Below are 20118 nucleotides of genomic sequence, written 5' to 3'. Positions count from 1 at the left end.
GAGGCAGCGCGCACCGCTCAGGCATGCACACAAACACACGAGGAGGCCCCGTGAACGCGCGCGACCGGGGGCTGCTGTTGCTATGATGCAATAGCGACTGCGCCGTGGGAAGCGAGCGAGGAGTTGAATGAGTTCTCCCCACAGTTGAAGAGCAGCCGCCGCAGACGAGAGAGGACGCTGCTGACAGCGTCGAGGGACAAGACAAGCAGAGCGCAGGAGACACAGGCAGGGGCCCTGTCTTGGCTCACTACATGGAAACACGTAGTCAGGTGTGTCTGCTAGCCTCGCAGCTAGCCGTGTCATGAGGCTCGGAGAGATTTCTCACACATCTGTACGACGTTGTTGCAGCGAGACGGGAGAAGCACCAACACCCTATCTGCCCTCTTCAGCCGAAACCAAGTGAAGAGGGGTTGTCATACATATATATTTTTTATTTTTACCTTTTCTGGCGGCATTGTCCTCCTTACTGGCGACTCAGTGGACCTATTTGTGCTTGGTACTGGACCACCATGGCAGAGAGAACCTCCACCGGGTTGCTAACGATGATGTTGGAGCCCACGCCGACCGTCGCTATGACGCTGCCGGCGGAGGTCCGGGAGAAGCTGGCGGAGCTGGAGCTGGAGCTGTCTGAGGGTGAGTTGACAACAGCAATGGGTACACACAAACTGTCACAGCATGACACCCAAGTGTAGCTACTGTTCTACTGTGCTTCGTGTGTACGACTGTACCCGAACCACCGCCCTTTATCTCGGCATGTTTGAGGACATGTCAGCAGCATCACCGGAGCCCCCCTCCTCCTCCTCTCCTACTACCACCACCAGACTGCTTCCTCCCCCTGCACCGAACTTCTGCTGTAGTTTTGTCCTCATGTCTGCACAGTACCGCACCAAGGGGACTGACCAAACTAAGCTAAACTAGACTGGTTAATGGGCCGAAGTGTGTTGTTCCAGGTCTAATGGCGACAAATTGTTCCCATTGGCCTGAAGTTTTACTTTTAGTAGGCTACACGTCCTGTCTCACTTGATCAGATGGCGAACACTGTCCCAACGCTAACAGCTGAGCTGACACACCCATACAACTGCTATGTGGCGATGTTTTTCCACATAACCCCCTTTTAAATTCATTGAAAATAAGGAAACTTTCAAACTTATACTTTTTTTTTCTTTACATAGACTGTAATTGTCGTGGGAAGCCTGTGAAACTGATAGAAGCCCTATCATTATTATCGTGCCAGGAGGTGAAAAACTTTTCACTATAGAGGTTGTTGTAACTGATGGCCACTCCAGAGGTCATCAATTATGATTTGGATTTTTAAAAAAAACAACTAAAATTAGAGGATCATCATAACAGTTGAATATTGTCTCCAGCTTATCAAAGGCAAACAGTGTAAAAAGTTGACCAATACCATATTTGATGTTGATTTAGATATTTTTCTAATCATACAGGCGGTTGTAAATGTAGTTGTAGCTACATGTCTGGATACATGTGCCCGAGTTCACGTGTGTGTGTGCACACATGAGCTTATGCTCTATTTGACCTTCCACACAAGTGCTTTAAGGAAGTTTATCGCAAAAAAGGAGCATGGAGATCGATCTTACACCTGCAGGTCTTTAAAACCCTTAAAGAAATACTAGGCAATAAATTAAGTGACTTATCAGATATTTCAGGTAGCTTTCCCTTTTTTAGGCATAGGTGTTTTTATAGTGTCTAGAAAGGAGTAACAAGCGGTGTAGACTTATACTTGCTACACATACTTATGAGAGAGACTTTTAAGATTAAAATAATCCATTAACTACCAAAGTGGCAGAATACAATATGATAACGATAACAACAATGATATTATAGCACGTACCTGTACAAAGTCCTGTATAATGTGAAACTACTGTAGTTTTTATTGATCAAACTCAACACTGCACGATTTTCCTAAAAACAGACTTGCATTGTTTTTTATTTGCTCTTGAAGGGACTTTACATCGACCTGCAGTCAGTTAACACCGCACCAGAGGACGAACCAAGTGTCAGTACTCTGTAAACAACAGACACTATGCTTAGTCTTCCTCAAAGGAGCTTTTCATTTGGTTTTGTTAGTTCACTGAGACCCATTGTTCACATATGCTCCTTTATCTGAACGGTTCTCATGTGGTAAAATTATAGTGATCATAATTAATGACCCACATTTGGTCTTATTAGATCTGGGATTTGACCCCAGGGTGTGACCCTATTTTCTTGCCAACTCTGGAGAAAATGTCAACTCTACAAGCCAATAAATGTAGTGTTGGATCTTGAAATAATCAGACGCCCAAAGTCCTTTCTTTCTCGATGTTGGCTGCCTACAACAGCATCTTACCAGTGTTGGGAATAGACCAAAGGTGCACGCTTTGATAAGCACATTAACTGCCACTAAGGCCCCTAATGGGATAGACATGTTTTCAGGAGCAGCAACCAAATCAATCTATATCTGTCCAGTTTCCTCTTCCTGCTCTCCACATGTCACATCCTGCCATGTTGGAGCTCTGATAGCTGTATCTTACTGACTCTGCTGCCTTCTGCTTCTCTTTCTGGCTTTTCCTCCTCTTATATACTCTGCTGACTGTTTCCCATGTCTCACTCCAGGCCTCCCCACCTCCGTATTTTCCTCTATTTTTTCTCTCTGATCAAAGAGGAATGTCATTCTCTTTAGGGTAAAAAGAAATCATCATATTTTTTTCACTTTCAAATCCTATTCCAGCATGCAGCCGTGAACTCTTCACCTCATGCTGATGCCCTTTGGTTGCCTCCCCCCATTGCATCCTGTCTGAGGATAGAATAGACGGCTCGTTTTATTGCGAGGAGTTGAGAGGCTGGGAATCTTGCAGGTTTTGTACCCTACTCAATGAGCTCGTCTCTCAGGGATTTAACGTCAGGCACATCTGTGACACATCTCAGTTTTTAGCGTGCGCAAGTGTGCCAGTGCTCGTGTGTGAGTATGCTGGAATGCTGTATTATTCATGAAGCTGAATAGATGTGTCATGTATGTTTTCTTAAGCAGTTAAGACACAGCAGCCACTGGAATAACATGAGTTTGAGACAGGGCAGCAGCTCAGATAGATAATAGTCCATCAGCAGCAGCTCAGGCCTGCTGAAGTATGGAATAAACAATCTGTGCACTCTTATTTTGGTCATAATAAACAGTGTTTCCTCAAGAGATGCATTTATTTCTAGTTTTTCTTGCTCTGGGTTCATTTCTGGGGGAGCATGTATCCTAACGTGTTTTATTAACTTAATTTACTTCAGCCTACTGCCCCAGATGACTTCATGGCTTTAATAAGATCTTGCAACCCAACCACCCAGTCGTTTTTCATAACCAGAACATGTTGGGCCAAGTTATTCTGTCCATGTCACTTCGACTGAGGGATTGTTCTATCTTGGCTGTTGTGTTATTCAGTGGGTCTATAGTTAAATCATTCAGGCTTTACTTGTGTAGACTTGGGGCTCTCTCTCTTACTAAATAATCCCATTACCTTTACTGAGTAAAACCTGAAAAAGACCTATGTATTGAAAATAATGTTTAAAACTTTTAGCTGTTATTACATTATGTAACACTTCAAAGTGAAATACATAGGTTTAACCCACCACCCACCTCACAAAACCTCTTTAAATCTTTAATGTTCCCTCATAACTTTGAATACTCATATTCAAATAAGCAGCAATCAAATTTGAAACGTATCTTCAGGCATTGTTTATTAAAGGAATGGTTTATTAATATGGGAAAATGCTCACTCACTTTCTTCTGTTTGGGACTTGTGTACGGATTAAACAAGTGTAATCTTATGAGCTTAAAGTGCTGGCGGTTCAATTTTGGTGCCTTTGGCTATAGCCTGGCTAGCTGTTCCTACAGTTTTCAGTGTTTGTGCTAAGCTAATTTATCAACTACTGACCTCATACATATTTCCCACACGTATGGTAAAAAAACAAATGTTCCCCAAAATATTAAACCAAACCAATCCAATCCATTACTCATACTAAACTGATTGATAATATATGTTTAAGCTGTGTACAATTGTCCAGTTTACTTCTTTTCAACAAATCCTGTAGACTGAAATTTCCTCCTACCAAATTCTACACATCATAGTTACTGGAAAGGACCCGTTATTTCTCAACTGACCTGGATGCATATGATGGTCATAAGATGGGGCGCAAAGGAGGGCAAGAAGACGGATGATCCCCATTATCTCTTGCAAGGAGGACAGAGGGAGAGACGTGTCTGCTGAGTAATTCATAAGCTCACTCTATCATTCCATGGTTTTCTTCCCTCCTCCTCTGTTTGCGCTTCCAACCTTCTGATTACAAAGTCATTTTTAGTCCTGTGCTGGTGCTTTCTGGGAAACTGCCAAACCCCTGGTTGGTCATTGCGCTTGTTTTGCCTGCTACCATGCAGCAAACATTTATTTTTGGATTCTTGAAGTGCTGTCTGGTGTTTTTCTAGTTATTTGCAGTCACTGAGAAATCGATCAGAGCAGGTTTAAAAGAGGAACCAGTGTTCTGTATGATAATGAAGAACGTGTCGTCTATCAGTTAGTTTAATGAGACTGTTTTTATTTGTTCTTTGTCTTATCTATGCTGCAGTGACCCAATTTCCCCATGGAGATCATTAAACCTCCTACCTGTGTGATTAGATAAAGTGAAACTAAACTCAAAGCTGTAGGTGTAGTGGCCACTGGGCAGCCCACTGGAAAGTGGTAACTCTAATTATAAGATGGTGATGATTAAACTCACATTATGCTTGTCAGCCCCTGGCACTGATTTGGTGGCGGCATGATCAGCAGTATGTATTTTATTGCTGTTAATTTCTGTAACCCCACTGTAACGAAATGTTTTTAAACGAGTGATGCAAAAAAAAAAAAGTAGAATTATTATTTTCAATAATCACATCACAGCCCCATGTTGAGGCTCAGTCCTCAGTGCAGGCGGCCCCGGTTCGAGTCCCGTGTCGGACGGCCCTCTGCCTCCCCATTTCCTGTCTCTCTCGACTGCACTATCCATTAAAGGCAATAAAAGCCCAAAAAATATACTTTAAAAAAAAGAACAAGAACTCCTAATATCTGTATCCACCTTTTTCCAAGCGTCAAACCGGTCACCGGTGGAATTCTTTGTTTACGTTTCCATGGTTTCTGTAGTCGCGGTAAATGCATGGATCTTTTTTTTTTTTTTCATTGAAAATCCATAAAATGCATGGATCATCATGCCAGCTTATTTATCACACAAATGGACATCCATTATTAAAAGCCAGCATTAATAGATCCATATGTTTACTGCAACTATGAAAACTACTGAAACAATTAAACATAAAAGTACAATTCCACCGGAAGAGCAAAACCGGCTTCCATTTTTGACATTTGGAAACTTGTGGATAAACTGTAATGTGGAGATGACAGTATTCCACATGATACAGTGTGATCTCCAGCTTCATTGTGTACAAGAGATAACAAATGGGTGACAGAAAACAAGAGATAACAAATGGGTGACAGAAAACAAGAACAAAATGAGAAAACTTCAGTTTCACAGACAATGTTGACATTCAAAAGCTCATATGACACTGAGACTTGACCACAAAGGCGTTCATCACAACCCCTCGTAGTGTACATCATAATACCCAGGCAGGCTGAATTCAAGGTGATTTCATGAAAACCTTTTTGTCAAAGAAAACATGAATACTCTTTTCATGACAATCACTGTATAGATTTCCCAAAATGCATCTGCTCTAAAGGCCTATATTCCTCAGACATTTCTTACAAGATGTCTGTGACTTTTCATCCAACAGTAGCACCACTCAATCTGGGCTTTATAGACCTGTAAACCTGAATCACGGTGATGGGGCCGCATACTAGGTGGGGTTATTGGATAGATTCGGTGGCCAGCACTTTCATAAAACGTCCTTCTGGAAAGTCTGAGTGTACAGGAAACCCCGGTCCTGGTCCTGACTCATTCCTCTCTGTGGTCACTCACTCACTCCCACCACAAACTCATGAAGAAAGAACTTCCAGTGGGTTCACACTGTGGGTCCAAGCCTATTGTTTAACAAAACCAAACATTTGACGAATGTAGAATAACACTGTGAATTAAGAGCTTTGAGAACATGTCGGATTTAGTGCGATTACTGGAGGGGGACTTTGTCCGTGGCTGCTAGTTAGCTCTGTAATAGGATCCAAAGGAGAAGAATGTTGAGCCTCGAAGCGAGCTAGATGGACGCCGTAGCACTTCAGTCCAGTTTGGGAGATAAAGAGATAGATATACTGTGCCCCCGCCGTACTGGAGGATAGAACGTGGAGGGTCATAAATATTTCAAGGGTGTGCCTCAGAGCAGAGGAGAGCCTCAGATTCTTGTGCTGCTCTCATACGCTCCTGCCTTGCCATATGTGTGTGCATGATAGGCTCTCAGTCCATTTACCCTTTGGTTGTGTCTCTGGTTGCTTTGTTGAGGTACTTCTTTCCATTTCTTAAGTACAAATCACAGGCCTGTTGTTCATTTTAGTGATGCAAATATCCAGGGTGCCTGTCATTGTGCTGGCGCTTCACTTTGTTGGTCTGTCTTGGATATTTATTGTCTTTACAGGACTCTTCAACATCCTGTCTCTGTTTTTATAGGACTCATGGATGTTTGATGGATTGCAGTGTGGGAACGTAATATGTAGAAATGTGTCTCGCTCTCCTCCTTTGTTTATCCAAGTATGAATTAGTCTGTAGAGTAACATTTCCACAAGCACAGTACCTCTGGTTTCCCTTCCTGCATTAGAATTGCTCATTTATGTTTTCAGCGCCTGTGATGATCAGCATGACTGCAAGTAATGATTATATCAATGCAGTTATTACTTCAACGAACGAACCAATTAACAGGCCCAGTTTAGTGTTTGAAATCGAACACACACTATCTTATAAACCTGAAAGCATTCATGTAACAATTGCATCTCACTTTAAAAGTGATTGCGTTGTTAGTTGCAGTGTTTTAATTTGCAAGTGACATCAATATTTGTGTATATTGATAATTGATTCATTTGTTTTCAATCCACTAAATGCTCAATCAGCAAGACCTTCCACTGTCGTTTTACTGATTAACACCAAGTGACAATGGCTGACTGGTGCCATGTCAGCAGCAGTGACTGCAGTTATTGCTTGCGATACAATTGATGGCAGAATCTGCTGCTCATTTAGATTACACACACACACACAATATTAATTATCAATATTTTCCAGTGTACTGCGCAAGAAAGAACAAAAGCTTAAATTGCCAGTAATTCCAGTAAATGAATAAACATCTCACTCCAACAGTCAATCTTGGTTCTACATTGCATTACTCTGGACTGATGTGGGTATAGCTGGCTATGAAACTGATTTATTGAAAAAAAAAACATGCAGTGAAAGTAAGGAAGAATTAATGTGTTAAACAAAACAATGAAATGGATACTTTCCAAATTTATTTTGAGTTGTGTCAGTGAAATAACACTGCTGCATTGTATCAAAAACATCTGGGTAACAAATGCATTGAAAAGCCCATATTGTGGATGAGGCCTTTACATGAGCCAAGACTCTCTTTCCCTTATAATATATTTTGCTATGAAAGCTGAACTGGAAAACAATCAAACAGCTGTTCATGTTGTGTCCTTACATTGAGAGTAGTTGGAAGCTAAGCTCAAGGCTCTTGCTATACTTTAGTGTCTTATTATATTTTTTAAATGAAAAGACTGTATGCATTTCAAACGTCTGTGTATTTCCACCAGTGATGAAGGGAACAGCGGAAAGATGGTGCCAGCTTCCAGCCAGGCCACCATCTTGTCCATCCTAACACTCCAGTCCTGTCGCTGTCATGTTTAGCAGCACTCAGCGAGGAATATGTCTTTGTGGTTTCTTCATTTTAACGTGTGCTGTGATCTCTGTGCCAGTTAGTTGTGCCGTATAGTGTCCTTGTTGCAAGAGAAATGTGATGTGCAGGAGAGCAGGGCAGCGCAGTGGGCACCGGTGCCAGTGAGATCTGCTGACCAAACAAGCCGCATGCCCCCGTTCAAGGACACATCGCAGAGTCCAGTCTGCTCTGTGCACCACATTCTTGTGCCGAGCGGGGCTTTTGTCCGGCTTCCATCAGCTCTCTAGTGTAAATTCTCTTCTGCCCATTCACCTATCTGTGTGTGTTTATCTTTGATCACTCACCCTTTCTGTGCCCATCTGGCTGAGTCAGGGGCTTAGCATGAGAGTTGGATGGCAGCTATACAGCCCCCCCCCCCCCGCCCTTTCCAAAACCCCCTCTTTAGCCAACACCACAGCTCAATCTGGCCTCCCTCTGTTCTCGCAGGAGGAGTGGAAAATCACACGCAGAGGCCTCTTTAGATAGCAGATTTCAGTCTTTATTCTGCAAAATGTCATTTCTCAGAACATGTTTTCTGTGATGTGATTTTCCTGCATTAGTACAGCACACAACATTTGCACTGCAGTGTTTTCAAGGTACAGAGTGAATTGCTTACAGAGGATGGGAGGGGTTGCAGGGCTGAGGTCACTCAGCTGTGCAGGGATCCATTGGGTAAAGTCTTTCAGAGCCCAAGGTAAAAATGAATCAGTAGTCCTTTCTTAAATTTTTGTCTTTCTGTTTGTTTCACTGCTGTTTTTCAAACTCCATCCTCCTTGCATCCTTCTTACTACAGTATAGTGTTTGCCTGGTACAGTTTACTTGCATAATCATAAGAAATAAACGTATTACAGCATCTTTAACCATCAAGCCGGTCTAACGATTTTCCTTTATTTGTTGTATTGTCTCCTTGTTCACAACTCAGCCCTTAATTGTTAAAAAAAAACTGTCAGGTTGATGATAAAGCCTGATAATGTGAAAACATATCAAGAGGCATCACGGAAGCTCCCGGTCGCCTGAATCATCTGCTGGATCTCGTCAGAGTGTTGATTACAGTGCTGTTTGAAGTGCCAGGGAAGCAGCTGATGACAAGTGTTGGCAGAGTTTAATTAAAATATGTGATGATAATTAATTCCAGAGAGGTGGTGTAGTGATGTACCGGTCAGTGCCATCAACACCTATACCAGCCTCTCTTGACCCTCTCTAGCCGGGAGCTTACAGAGGTCGCCCCACGCGGCGTGACAGGACTGTGTAGTCCACTAGAGTTAACCTGAAAAAGCAGCTGGCCAACAAGCAGCACTGTGGAGGCCGGGGAACTTCTTTTGAAGAAATCCATATCCCTAACAGTGATGAAAAAGCTAATATTACACTGCTGATTTACCTGGAGCAGATCAAGCAGGCCCAGAAAGTGTATAGTTTTGATTTGCTTTGTTGCCAAGAGTGATGCCCAATTACTGCGTTATGTCTAGAGAATAACATTACAAGAAAAAGTTACGAATATTTTTAAACTCAGAAGTTGTGGGGGAAAAAAGCAGAAATGCGTGAGCAGACCTAAACAAGCTTTGAATTTTTTTTTGTTTTTTTTTTGTTCAATCAATGTCTAGGTCTACTCAGGTGTGATGTGCAGATCAAAGACAAACAGGGCGCTTTGTAGCAGAGCAGGCAGCATTGTGAGCCTTCCTGGTGGAAAACAAACAGACAGAAAATGTCTGGAATGTGCCGTGACCTATCAACTTAACCGTGAGGAGAGGGGTTTCTAAATCCCCCCCGCTGCTGGAGGGCACGACTACACACAACAAACACGCAGAAAGCATAGCAGGTTGTCCCAACCTTTTAGGAGAACGAGGCCAAGTTTCTCCCCTCCCCTTTACCTCGTTCCCCTAGGTGTCCCAGTGGGTTATGGGAGGGAAGGAATAGAGCAGAACTGAGGTTTTTATTTTTTTTATTTGAGACTAAAACCAGACTTTTTTTTTTTTAGATATAAAACTTAACTTGCCAGACTCAGATCTCACAACAGAAAATGTGCTTTCAGCCTATGTGCTCTGAGCAAGCAGACAGTTTTAGGTGAGCTCAGCTGCTGCCGTTCTCCAGAGACTTCTCCCAATGTGTTATTCAGCAGCTACCTGTGCAGCCAGAAAGAAAGGAGCGACGCGAAGCAGGGGCAAGTTAGGACTCCAATCAAAGCTCCTAAGGCATAACCAACAAATTGTGGAGGCTCTTTTTAGCATTTAACAACTACGAGCAAACATCTGTAGGAGTAGCTGCAATAAATCATCACAATAAACATCCATGCTGTTTTTAATGAGACAGTTCTTTGCAGTACTGTATGCTGTTTTTATTGAAACACATGGGTGTAGACATTAACATCCAAAAGGCAGAGTCAACGTCCTACAAGCAGGAGGTTTCTTTTTTTTTTCTTCTTTTTTTTTTTACAAACTCGGTCTCATTGTCACAGTTTTGTTGTCCGTTATTATTTAATTTCTGATGTGAAAAACACTATGAAGTCACAAAAAAGCATAGGTGGCTGGTGCTAGAATAAAAGTGGTAAGATAATAAACTAACCACAAAACAATCCACAAACCGGCTTAACCATTTGCTTGCGTGTCTGACCGTCTGACTGCTCATGCCTTATCATTACCAATAGAAAATATTGCTCCAGGTACTAATGCAACACCCAAGTTTTAATGAATTGAAATCATCCTTGAACACTGAAGAGATAGTAATGATAGACCAAGAGAAATCCTTAATAGGGAGTCTAAGAGAGGGAGAGTTAAGCTGCGTGAGTGTCAGATAAATTGTGGCACGGCTCCATAGCCATAAAAATAAGAATACAATATTAGATTGAATATGTTTTATCGTTTGGTTTATTTCCCCTCTGAAGATTGGGAAACAGCAGAGATGATGAGATTCTTGATCAAGGCACAAGGTTAGAAGCATTTACTGAGCAAATGAAGGTTATTCCACCTGGCCTCTGTGCAGCTGCAGCCTTACTTCTTTATAGTCTTTGTATTCCTTTGTTGTACTGAAACGATAACTAAAACCATGTTTACTTTGCTGTTAATTTGCCATGCTTTCAATGTCTTTTTATAGCGAGATAGGAATTACTATCTAAGGAGATTGCATCCAATCTCCATTCTTGAGTAATGACGTATGAATGTGGTTTCTTATACTATGTGAGTTCAAAGTCTAAAATAATTACCGTGATGTTTTCTCTGGCACGGCCGCCAACACAGATGTTTTTGCTGATAAGGAGTTCAGAGAGTGAGTGACAGTGTGTGCTGTTGGAGTGTGTTTAGTATGGACTGAAATAAGCTTTTTTAGCTTTAAATTGCGTTTAACACGACAAACACGTATCGCTGATGATCTGCACTGATCTGTGTACGCTGTGTGGCTTCTAAATTTATTTATTTTTTCTATTTGTACTGATCACAGTTTTTCTGCATGTTGGTATACAGACATTTAGAAAAACTTTTTTTTTTTTTTACACAATGTTACTCGTGGAATCCAAGGCACTTGTGGAGGAACAATGACACAGTTACGACTTTAAGCTGACCTGTAATCTAATATAACACACACACACACACACACACATACATACACACACGCACACGTCATGTCTCTGTGCTCCTACTCACAAAATTCTTGACATAGAGGTCACAGCCCTCTCCAGCCTGCGGTTGATGGTGGACTCACCCTCATGACGACAGTTGTAGCATGAATCACAGAGCCCCGCTCCATAATTTTAAGTCCCTTATCTTCCAGAAGTACTTTTCATAAATCATCTACATCACATTTTCAATAAACATTTGTGTCGATGTGTGGGCAGTGGTATATTGGACTGTATGAGTGTGTTTCTTTATTTTTCTCTAGGTATTTGACTTCTGTGTCAACCACCAACATAACTTTCCCCTCTTGCTGGTTTCCATCCGTAACATAACAGTGTTAGCTGAAGAGTGTGCATGTTGCTACATTAGAACTACAAGGATGTATCCTCACATTTTTACAAAAGTCTTTGTGTTAAACTTAAAGGCTTCGCTTGAAGGCTTGTCTTTTTCAGCTGCTGTTGTCTATAATCAACACAGCTACAGGGGGATATTTGAATTCACCACTCGACATTGCCAATAATTGTGGTGAACTCGAATATGCTGTACATGCTGACTCCACCCTGTCTGTCATTAGAGGAGAGAAACAGTATGAATTGCCAACAAGTGGCAGATAGCTGCTGGCAGGCTCCCATAGTGTGTCATGCCCCTGATGACACACACGCACACACTCTTGAGTGCAGACTTTCTCCTGAGGCTTACTACTGCAGCCTCCAATTCTTAGCTTAATTGGCAATTGTGTGGTGTGTGTGTGTGTTTTGTGAGCGTGAGCAAGCCATATGACCTAAAAATCAGAGAGCTAACCCATGACAGAGTTGCTGCTTCCTTGCCCCCTCCTTGTTATCTAATCTGATAAGTCAAACTGAATTTAATTTTACTGTGGTAAGGCCAGATCTATATTTAGCCATCGGGACATTAAATCATAGTACTCTGATGACCAGGTGACTTAATGCAGAGAGAGGAGGGCAGTAAGAGGAGATGATTTCCTGCACAACTGCTTAGTGGACATCAATAGAGCAGAAATAGGAAGGATCAACACAACAAAGCACTGCTCAGTGCTTCTCATGCAGAGACACAACACAAAACAACACAACACGACTACTCAGAGGGGTCAGCGAGGAATAAGAGTCTCTTTTCTTTTAATGACATGCCTTTCACATGAACTCTAGACTTGCAGTTTGGTCTGGTTTTCTGAGGTTAACGTTAGTCCTTCCAAGTCAGATCTATAAAGAGTGTTATTTACATGTCTCTGTGTCCAAAGGGTCAGCTGAAGTAGAAGAAAAAAGGGAGGAGGAAGAAAGGAGGAGTGGGAAGTCTGGATTAAAATTTAGCCTTACAAAGAAACAGCTGGAGTGTGTCAGACCTTGGGGAAATCAGCATTTACCAATTATTCGCAGTGCTCGCTTTTGACCCGCTGGTATCAGATTTATATGCTTTATATGATTTGTATTCTTTGCCACGCAGATGCAAGGAACAATCACAGGAGCCTATTTCAAGACTTTTTTTTTCGGGGGGAGGACTTGCCCCTGATTATAGTTATCCCGTTGCAGTAATTACTTCAATGTTGAGCTCAAACAATGTTGAAACAAATGCTGAGAATGAAACATAGTCTCCATAAATGGTGCATTCACCTGCTCTACATCAAGAAATTTGCATATCCTATGCAGCAGTTTTTGAAATACAGTTTGCAATCACTCAGTGCATTTACATGCACAGCTGAGTCGAGCTATGCTCATAGCTCAAGTTGGGAGTTTGTGTTTGTGTTACATATTGATCTAGCTTTGCTGAGTAGTAGAAATACATTATTTCTGGGTCATCACGGTGACAGTGAAGCTGACAGAACACATCTGCTTAGTTAGACTATTCTCGTGTTATGCGCTATGAAAAGCACTTTCTATGCCTTCTTGTGGCTGTGCACACTAGTGTTTTTGTGCATGTACTTGGGGTTGATTTGATCTGTTTTTGTTTTTAATCACTCCTAGAGGATTTTGCAAATGTCAATTCAAATCAGTAATTATAATTCCAAATCAGTCATTATAAATCATTAATGGTAATTTCTAAATCTGCATTTGTTCCTTTCATTGTCCCTCTTGAAGAGTTGTGAAGATGAACTGTCGACAGGCCTCAGCAGAGACGTCCTCAAGGCCTTGACCTCTGACCCGCTGTTACTGATGCCGCATCAGGATGAGTGCTATATCCCCTGCAGGTCACACAAGACAAATGATAGGCTAATGTAGAGCTTCAGCTGGGCTGCCATCAATCTACACTTTCTCTTTGGGGCAAAAAGGAATTGGCTGCTGGTTGGAGACCAAGTGCTACTGCCTCCATCTGCCTGCAGACAATCAGCTGGGACCCCTGACGCTTTGTATTTTTTTTGCCATCGGCAGGCTTTACACATGTATGTGTATGCACAGAGATACACACACAGATCCTCATTCCCCACTTCCCTTGTGTCACAGCCTGTTTGTTGAGTTAGTCTGTGGTTTTGGCCCCTGGCTTACATGTGTGTGAGGATAAGTGCAAAAGCAGACCCTGTCTGTGTCTCTCTCTGGAACTGACCATTTGTTCTTGTAGAGCGCCGAATGCCTTGCTCAGTGAAAAATGCTATTACAAGACTTAGCCTGGAAAAGAGTTTGTTTTTGTCTTGGAATCAGCTCCACTTGTTTTTGAAGTATCAGCTCCCAAGTTAAACCCCACCCTTAGCAATCCAACACTGGTTCCACAAATAAGGGATATTTTGTCTGGTTTAAATGGGCTGGTATTTATTAATTGCATTTCTCCAGATGTTTATTTTAAGACAATACATTACAGAAGTTCATGCATTCCTGCAGTTAGTTCAAGACAAACCTTTGGCTGGATCCTCAAGAAGGAATGATAATTTGGGTTTGACTTCAATCTACCAAGTTCAGTATTTGCATTTTGTTTACCGCATGAGAACAGTTCAGGGTGCCCATACCAATATACTGTTACTTAATTGACTTTGAAATAGCCTATTTTCTGGCACTCATTAAGTTGCTTATACAGAATAAGCTTCACTCATCTCTTGCTCCAAGCAGGTTAAAGAATACTTAGAACTCAAATATTTGACTCAGGTCTGTTTATATGCAACTCAGAATAATGAAATCCTAAGGGACCTGCTTGAAAGTCTTTAATTTCCCTAGCGAGGCCGAGGCCTCACCACATTAGCTAAGAGAGACCGATTAGCCTACAGTGTTGTTGGCAGACAGTATCAGCTGGCTGGTGTTACTGAGCAAAAGCCTTGTGAACAACATCACCACAGCCGACTCTCCTTCTTATCTTCCACATGTCCTGGATGAACATGAACGCTGCCTGGTCCGAGGGCTGCCTGACTTTGAATTGTGGGCTTATGTGGAATGTGTTTCTGGAAAAAGGCCGGGGGGGTTGGTGGGTGCAGAGAAATTTTTAGAACAACCATATTATTCAGTTGTTTCCCCCATGTATGGGGAAGCAGTGAGAGCTGCCAGATGACCCTAGGAAAGTTGGTGGAACGGACCCCAGGCTGTTGTTGTCTCTCTGGCGGACACGTGAAGACGAGCCCCTGTGGTTGCTGTTAGTGTGTTTGTTCGTTTATTTGTTTGCATGATACAGCATGCACCATCAATCATAGATCTGTGTGATTGTGAACCTGAAAAATGTAAACGCCGAGTTATGTTTCTCAAGAGACAACCCGGGGTTTTGAAGTTGCATGTTTGTTGGAATGACAGTTTAGATACAGTTGAGCTTCAGGACGTGTTAGGTTTCTCTGAGGCACATTAATGCATGTTTTTGCGGCACAGATGTTCCGATGGTGTCTGCTGTCAATCTCCTGCTTTCTCTCCGTCTCTCACACTCGCACTTGAAAGGAGTGTGAAGCTCACCTCACATCACCTTAGGCTGGAATCGGCTGTATCTTTTCTGGGTTTTGTTTCTTTTTGTCAGGCTGTCAAATTCCTCACTGTGAGGGTTCACTCAGGGGTTTGACCACTGACAATAATGCTCGAGGTTTCAACAGGGAGGATATTGATTGAGGAGCTGGAGGATGGAGGAGCAAAACAAGAAACCAAATGAGGGAGACTGGAATAAGGGAGTAACAGCAGGAAGGAAGATAACAGGAGCAGCCAAATGACAGAGTGATAAAGCAAATATAGAACAAAGGATGAGAGTGAGAAGGTTGGAATAATAAGAAAAAAAAAACCATGCTGCAACCTCTGGTGCTTATAGGGTAACATAAAGATAGTTAGTTAACATCGTGCAACCCAAGTGGGCATCCCCTTTTATATTTATGATAGTTTGAGTGAAATTAAGCTAATCACTTAACAGGATTGATTTACTGTTTTTTTCCATCGTTGCACCAATGTAATGCACTATCTTGATCTCTATTCAAAGCATCTGTCCTTTTTTGTTTCTCCGTTCAATGTGAATACAATGTTACATAAACATTGATCCACTGGCTATACCTCTTATCTGTGCAGGGTCACAGGGGGGCTGGAGGTAGAATGGGTCGTCTGGAGGGTTGGCGGCTTGAATCCCGCTTCATCCCAGCCGCTGTCGTTGTATCATTGGGCGAGACACCTTAGCCATCTTGCCTATGTATGTATCAATGTTTGGTGGTTGGAGACGCTGTTTGGCACACATCGTCCCAGTCGTGGTAAACAAGTTTTTTTTGTCCTCGTCGGAGGCCACCGTCACTTTGCCGATGGGAGGGGTGAGTGCGAGCCAGTGAGTGAGCGCTGCAAACTAGAATCTGAACGCTACCCCCGTATTACACACTGGACCTTTAAAGGCCGCAGCAGGCCTGTGAATCAAACCCAGAAATGACAGTGCTAACTTCTGAACCTGTGTTCTGCCAGTTACAGAAATTACATGCACTAACAAAGGTTTTTATGCATGCCCAGCTTGTACTGTACACACAGACACATTTGCCAAAGTTGAACAAACTTTTGGTGAACTAATCCATCAACTGCACATTGGAAGATTACAACTGCATTCTTCGACATTGCTTCAATGTCCTTTCAGAAGTTGTGGTGTTTTAAAACAATACCAAAATATCCATATATAAAATCCATAAATCAAAAGTCATGAATAACGAGAAAACATTGCATGCTGCTGATCTTTGGCCACTACTCCCGAGTGAGCAAGAGAGGTTTTGTTGAATAATCAGTCAGTATTGTAAGTAAAAGACAATGATGTCTTTGGCTTGCTGGTTTTTCTGTTGGCAGATGAAAACTAAACCATCAACAACTTAGGTTTGAATCACTTACTGTGTGTATGTGTTTTCAGTAAATGAATATGATTCATGGGTTCACATGCCTTCGACCAGCTGACAAAGGAGCCATTTGAATTTCTATCTGAAGTAATGGTTAGGGTTAGTAGCTAATTGAACTGAGGATTTCTGCAGCCAGCAGCAGTTTGCTACGGTTCCTCGTAAGAAGACTCGTGAGAAAGAGCAGTGAAATCATTGTGTGAATTCCTTTGCAGTACTGTACATTGTGGATCAACCTACAGTCGATGGAGAAGTGTATGTTTTACAGACCAGGCCCTCAGGCTATGTCAGCTATGGGATAGGCCTGTTAATGTCTCACTTTCACACCCACAGTGTGTTTCAGGGAGTGAAGATGAGAAAGATAGTGTCAGAGCAATCCCTGAGAAGCTAAAAATCATCTCACTGTAAAATGATCCGGCTGTAAAAAAGAAAAAAAAAACCTCTCAGCTGGATCTCAGCATTTTATCACATGGTAACAGGCCCCAAAGTTTTTTTTCCTTTTCTTGAGGTTGTCACATCATCAAAAAACTCACATGTAAAATTGATACTCTGGTCTTAAAGCATGAATAGACTTAGACAGTGATAAACTGTGACATGGTTTCCTAGAGCGTTTTACTTTGGAGACGCCCCATCCTGCTTGAAATAAATTGTGCCTACACCAATGTCAAATGAAACTTACACTTTTAGCAAACACGGAGTATAATTAACATGCGGGTAGGAAAGAATAGGAAGGGAGCATTTTGTGTTACATCGCACAGAAAAAGCCACAGTGAGCAAATGGACTGTTTAAATCATCATCTGGTGGTGATAACAAGAACTGGGCCAGGATCTGTCTGATTCGGCTCAGCAGGTGAGTGATTTCATCAATCACATCACACGCTTGTTTCTCAGAAATTAATCAGAGCAGCACATTGCAAGTTCAGGAAAAAATGAAAGTTTTCTGAAAGAAGAAACAAGAAACCCAGTCATTCATAAGTCAGCTATATGAAATGACTGCCTGGTGTCTGACTACAGGTCAGTTGTAGGTTTAGTTTGATTTCTAGATTCCTGATGGAAATTGGTGTGGTTCATTTACACAAGATTTGACATGAACGCATCATAATAGAAAACTGTCGCCAAAGTTACACATAATAGGTCCCCTTACACTGCACCATTATTTCTACAGCACTTGTTGACCACCAAATGTAGTAAGCCTCCAGGTCACAGGGGACCACTGAAGCTCTCCACTTTCACTGTTATTCTCTGGCCAATCGGGTAATTTGTGCACTTCCTGTCTGCAGATAAGGCCCCCAGAAATGGCTTTGTCCCAGAGCTCGGCTGTGTGACTGAGCAGCCAAGCATCTGTATTCTGAAACAAGCAAGAAGCTCTACTATTTCCCCCTGCCTACTTCAACCATGTTGCTGGAGAGCTGTTTGAAGTTTGTGTGTGTGTGTGAAAATATACACACACGCGACAAAGTAAAGGAAAAAACCTGATTAAATTTGGAGGAACACAACCAATGCAGATGCACTGCACGGTGCAGTTAAGCAATTAACATCCAGTCATGCTCTGTGGCAGGGATAAAAATGCTGAGCAGGTCCTGTTGATTCTGTTTGTCAGAGGAAAAGAGCTAAGTGACTTTGTAAGAGTTTCCTTGATGGGGCATGGATGACAGGAGCGGGAGCAGGAGAGGTATTTAATTAAAAATGAGAGGGTCCAATGAAATATTCTCAAGCAAGGTGAGTCGAAGTCAGTAGCTCACTGACAGACTGCAACAGAAGTCAGTAGCATCATGTGCCGTAAAGGCTAGCAGGGTCAAATAAAAACTCTCAAAATGTAATCGTTAATTAGTTATCAGGTTAGAGATCTGGGTCCGGAGCTGGACTCCATCTATTATTGACCTCTGATCCATTGGAGAGACATCATCATTAAATAATGTCGGAAACTTTGGCTGATTGTGCACATGTGATGCTTACGTGCGGTGCATTAGAGTGATAATTAAAGAAAGGGAGAGGGACAACACTTTCTCAAGTGACTAAGACTGTTGGTGCAGCAACTGAGCAGGCTGAGTCGACAAAAACAGTCCATTAACAATTACATCTGTGATATTATAGGAGGGTTGCAGTGTATAAACGAGTCATTATAGAGATTAATGAAACAGACTGCAGAGATGTGGGAAACAGTGACATTCGCATGAGTCATTCTTCACCACATTTTTCACCTATGGGAGATTTTGGACAAACGTGTTAGGCAGCGCTCCCCACCACCATCACCATGGGACATAGCTAATGAGGGAACATCTTTTGGAAGAATGGTGTTGAGATACTTCAGTGCTGCTCAAGCCGTGGTGGTGGCAGCACCACCAAGCCCGACACTATTAAATATGCTTTATTTTTTCTTTAATTTGTTGCTCTTTCATAGTTTCCTGTTGAGGCAAACGTAATAAGTGAATGATCTATGTCCTGTGATTTTGGATTGGAATGCTTGCTTTGTTTACGTCTGCAAGTAAAGCACAGTCATGGGTAAGCATGTGCCTCAGTCAGTCACACACTTCCTCCATCTCTCTCTCTCTCTCTCTCTCTCTCCATAAACTGGGCAGCTTGCCTAAATAGGGGAATGGTGAGCTTAACACCGTTCTCCAAAGAATCAGTACACTATTGCCCTCATTGTCCTTCAATTTGTAGAGAGGCCCCTCTGATTAGCTAATGAATCAGCATGTGGATGTCTCGTTTGTATTGATAATTATGAATGGTGAAAATAAAAGAAGGCAATATGTTTTCCACTGACTGAGAGAAACTGCACCTCTCTGGCTCCCCAAGACTTCTGCTGGGGAAGTTAAAATGTGAGAATCCATGTTAGGCTGGGTCATGTATTAGTCATTATTCAAAGACAGCTGAGGCACAAAGCAACAGTCATAAGCTTGTGTGTTAAAAGTTAAAATGTGATAATAGCTACAAGCATCCAGACAGCTGCTTCTTCACAGTGGCTAATCATAATGACTGTATCAGAGGGACTCAGTCATACAGTATATACCGCAGATGATATAGCAGACATTTGTTGAAGTTCATAGATGTAGTTCAGACATTCTGGCTATTCACTCATCGATGAATGACTAAGGTTCATTCCTAAATGTAGATAAGAACATTATTATTTCTAGAGTTATGCTTTAATAACAAAGTATGGCATTGTCGACTTTGTGGTGTGAACTTTTATACCAATAAAAGTTAGTTTTGTGGTGATGCAAGTGGTTCGCAGTCATGTGTTGTAGGAGTAATCATCAGCATGAGACACTGGTTGTCATATACTGTTTAGTCAACCAAAGCAGCAGCAGTCCTGAGGCCCAAACAGAACGCATAAGTTTTATTCCCAAGTGAAATCCACCACGTAAAATGCGTGTTTT

The 20118-nt window shown here is 42.1% G+C and overlaps 1 protein-coding gene across 9 annotated transcripts in view; it reads left to right on the top strand.

Annotated features, from left to right (window-relative positions):
• The first annotated feature begins 67 nt into the window (after positions 1-67).
• Positions 68-20118, top strand: part of dip2a (DIP2 acetate--CoA ligase A) — an 80150-nt gene continuing 60099 nt past the window's right edge. For all 9 annotated transcript variants that reach the window (XM_085764989.1, XM_085764988.1, XM_085764987.1 and 6 more), the window contains exon 1: positions 68-633. In XM_085764989.1, the coding sequence (XP_085621115.1) occupies positions 510-633 (124 nt within the window). In that variant the 5' untranslated portion in view covers positions 68-509. The remainder of the gene's footprint in view (positions 634-20118) is intronic.

The sequence above is a fragment of the Trachurus japonicus genome, chromosome 21, assembly GCF_045865225.1.
Source record: "Trachurus japonicus isolate A0001 chromosome 21, Traja_1.0".
Classification (NCBI taxonomy): domain Eukaryota; kingdom Metazoa; phylum Chordata; class Actinopteri; order Carangiformes; family Carangidae; genus Trachurus; species Trachurus japonicus.
Note: the sequence above shows the minus strand (reverse complement) of the source record. Positions and strands in the feature narration are given on the sequence as shown.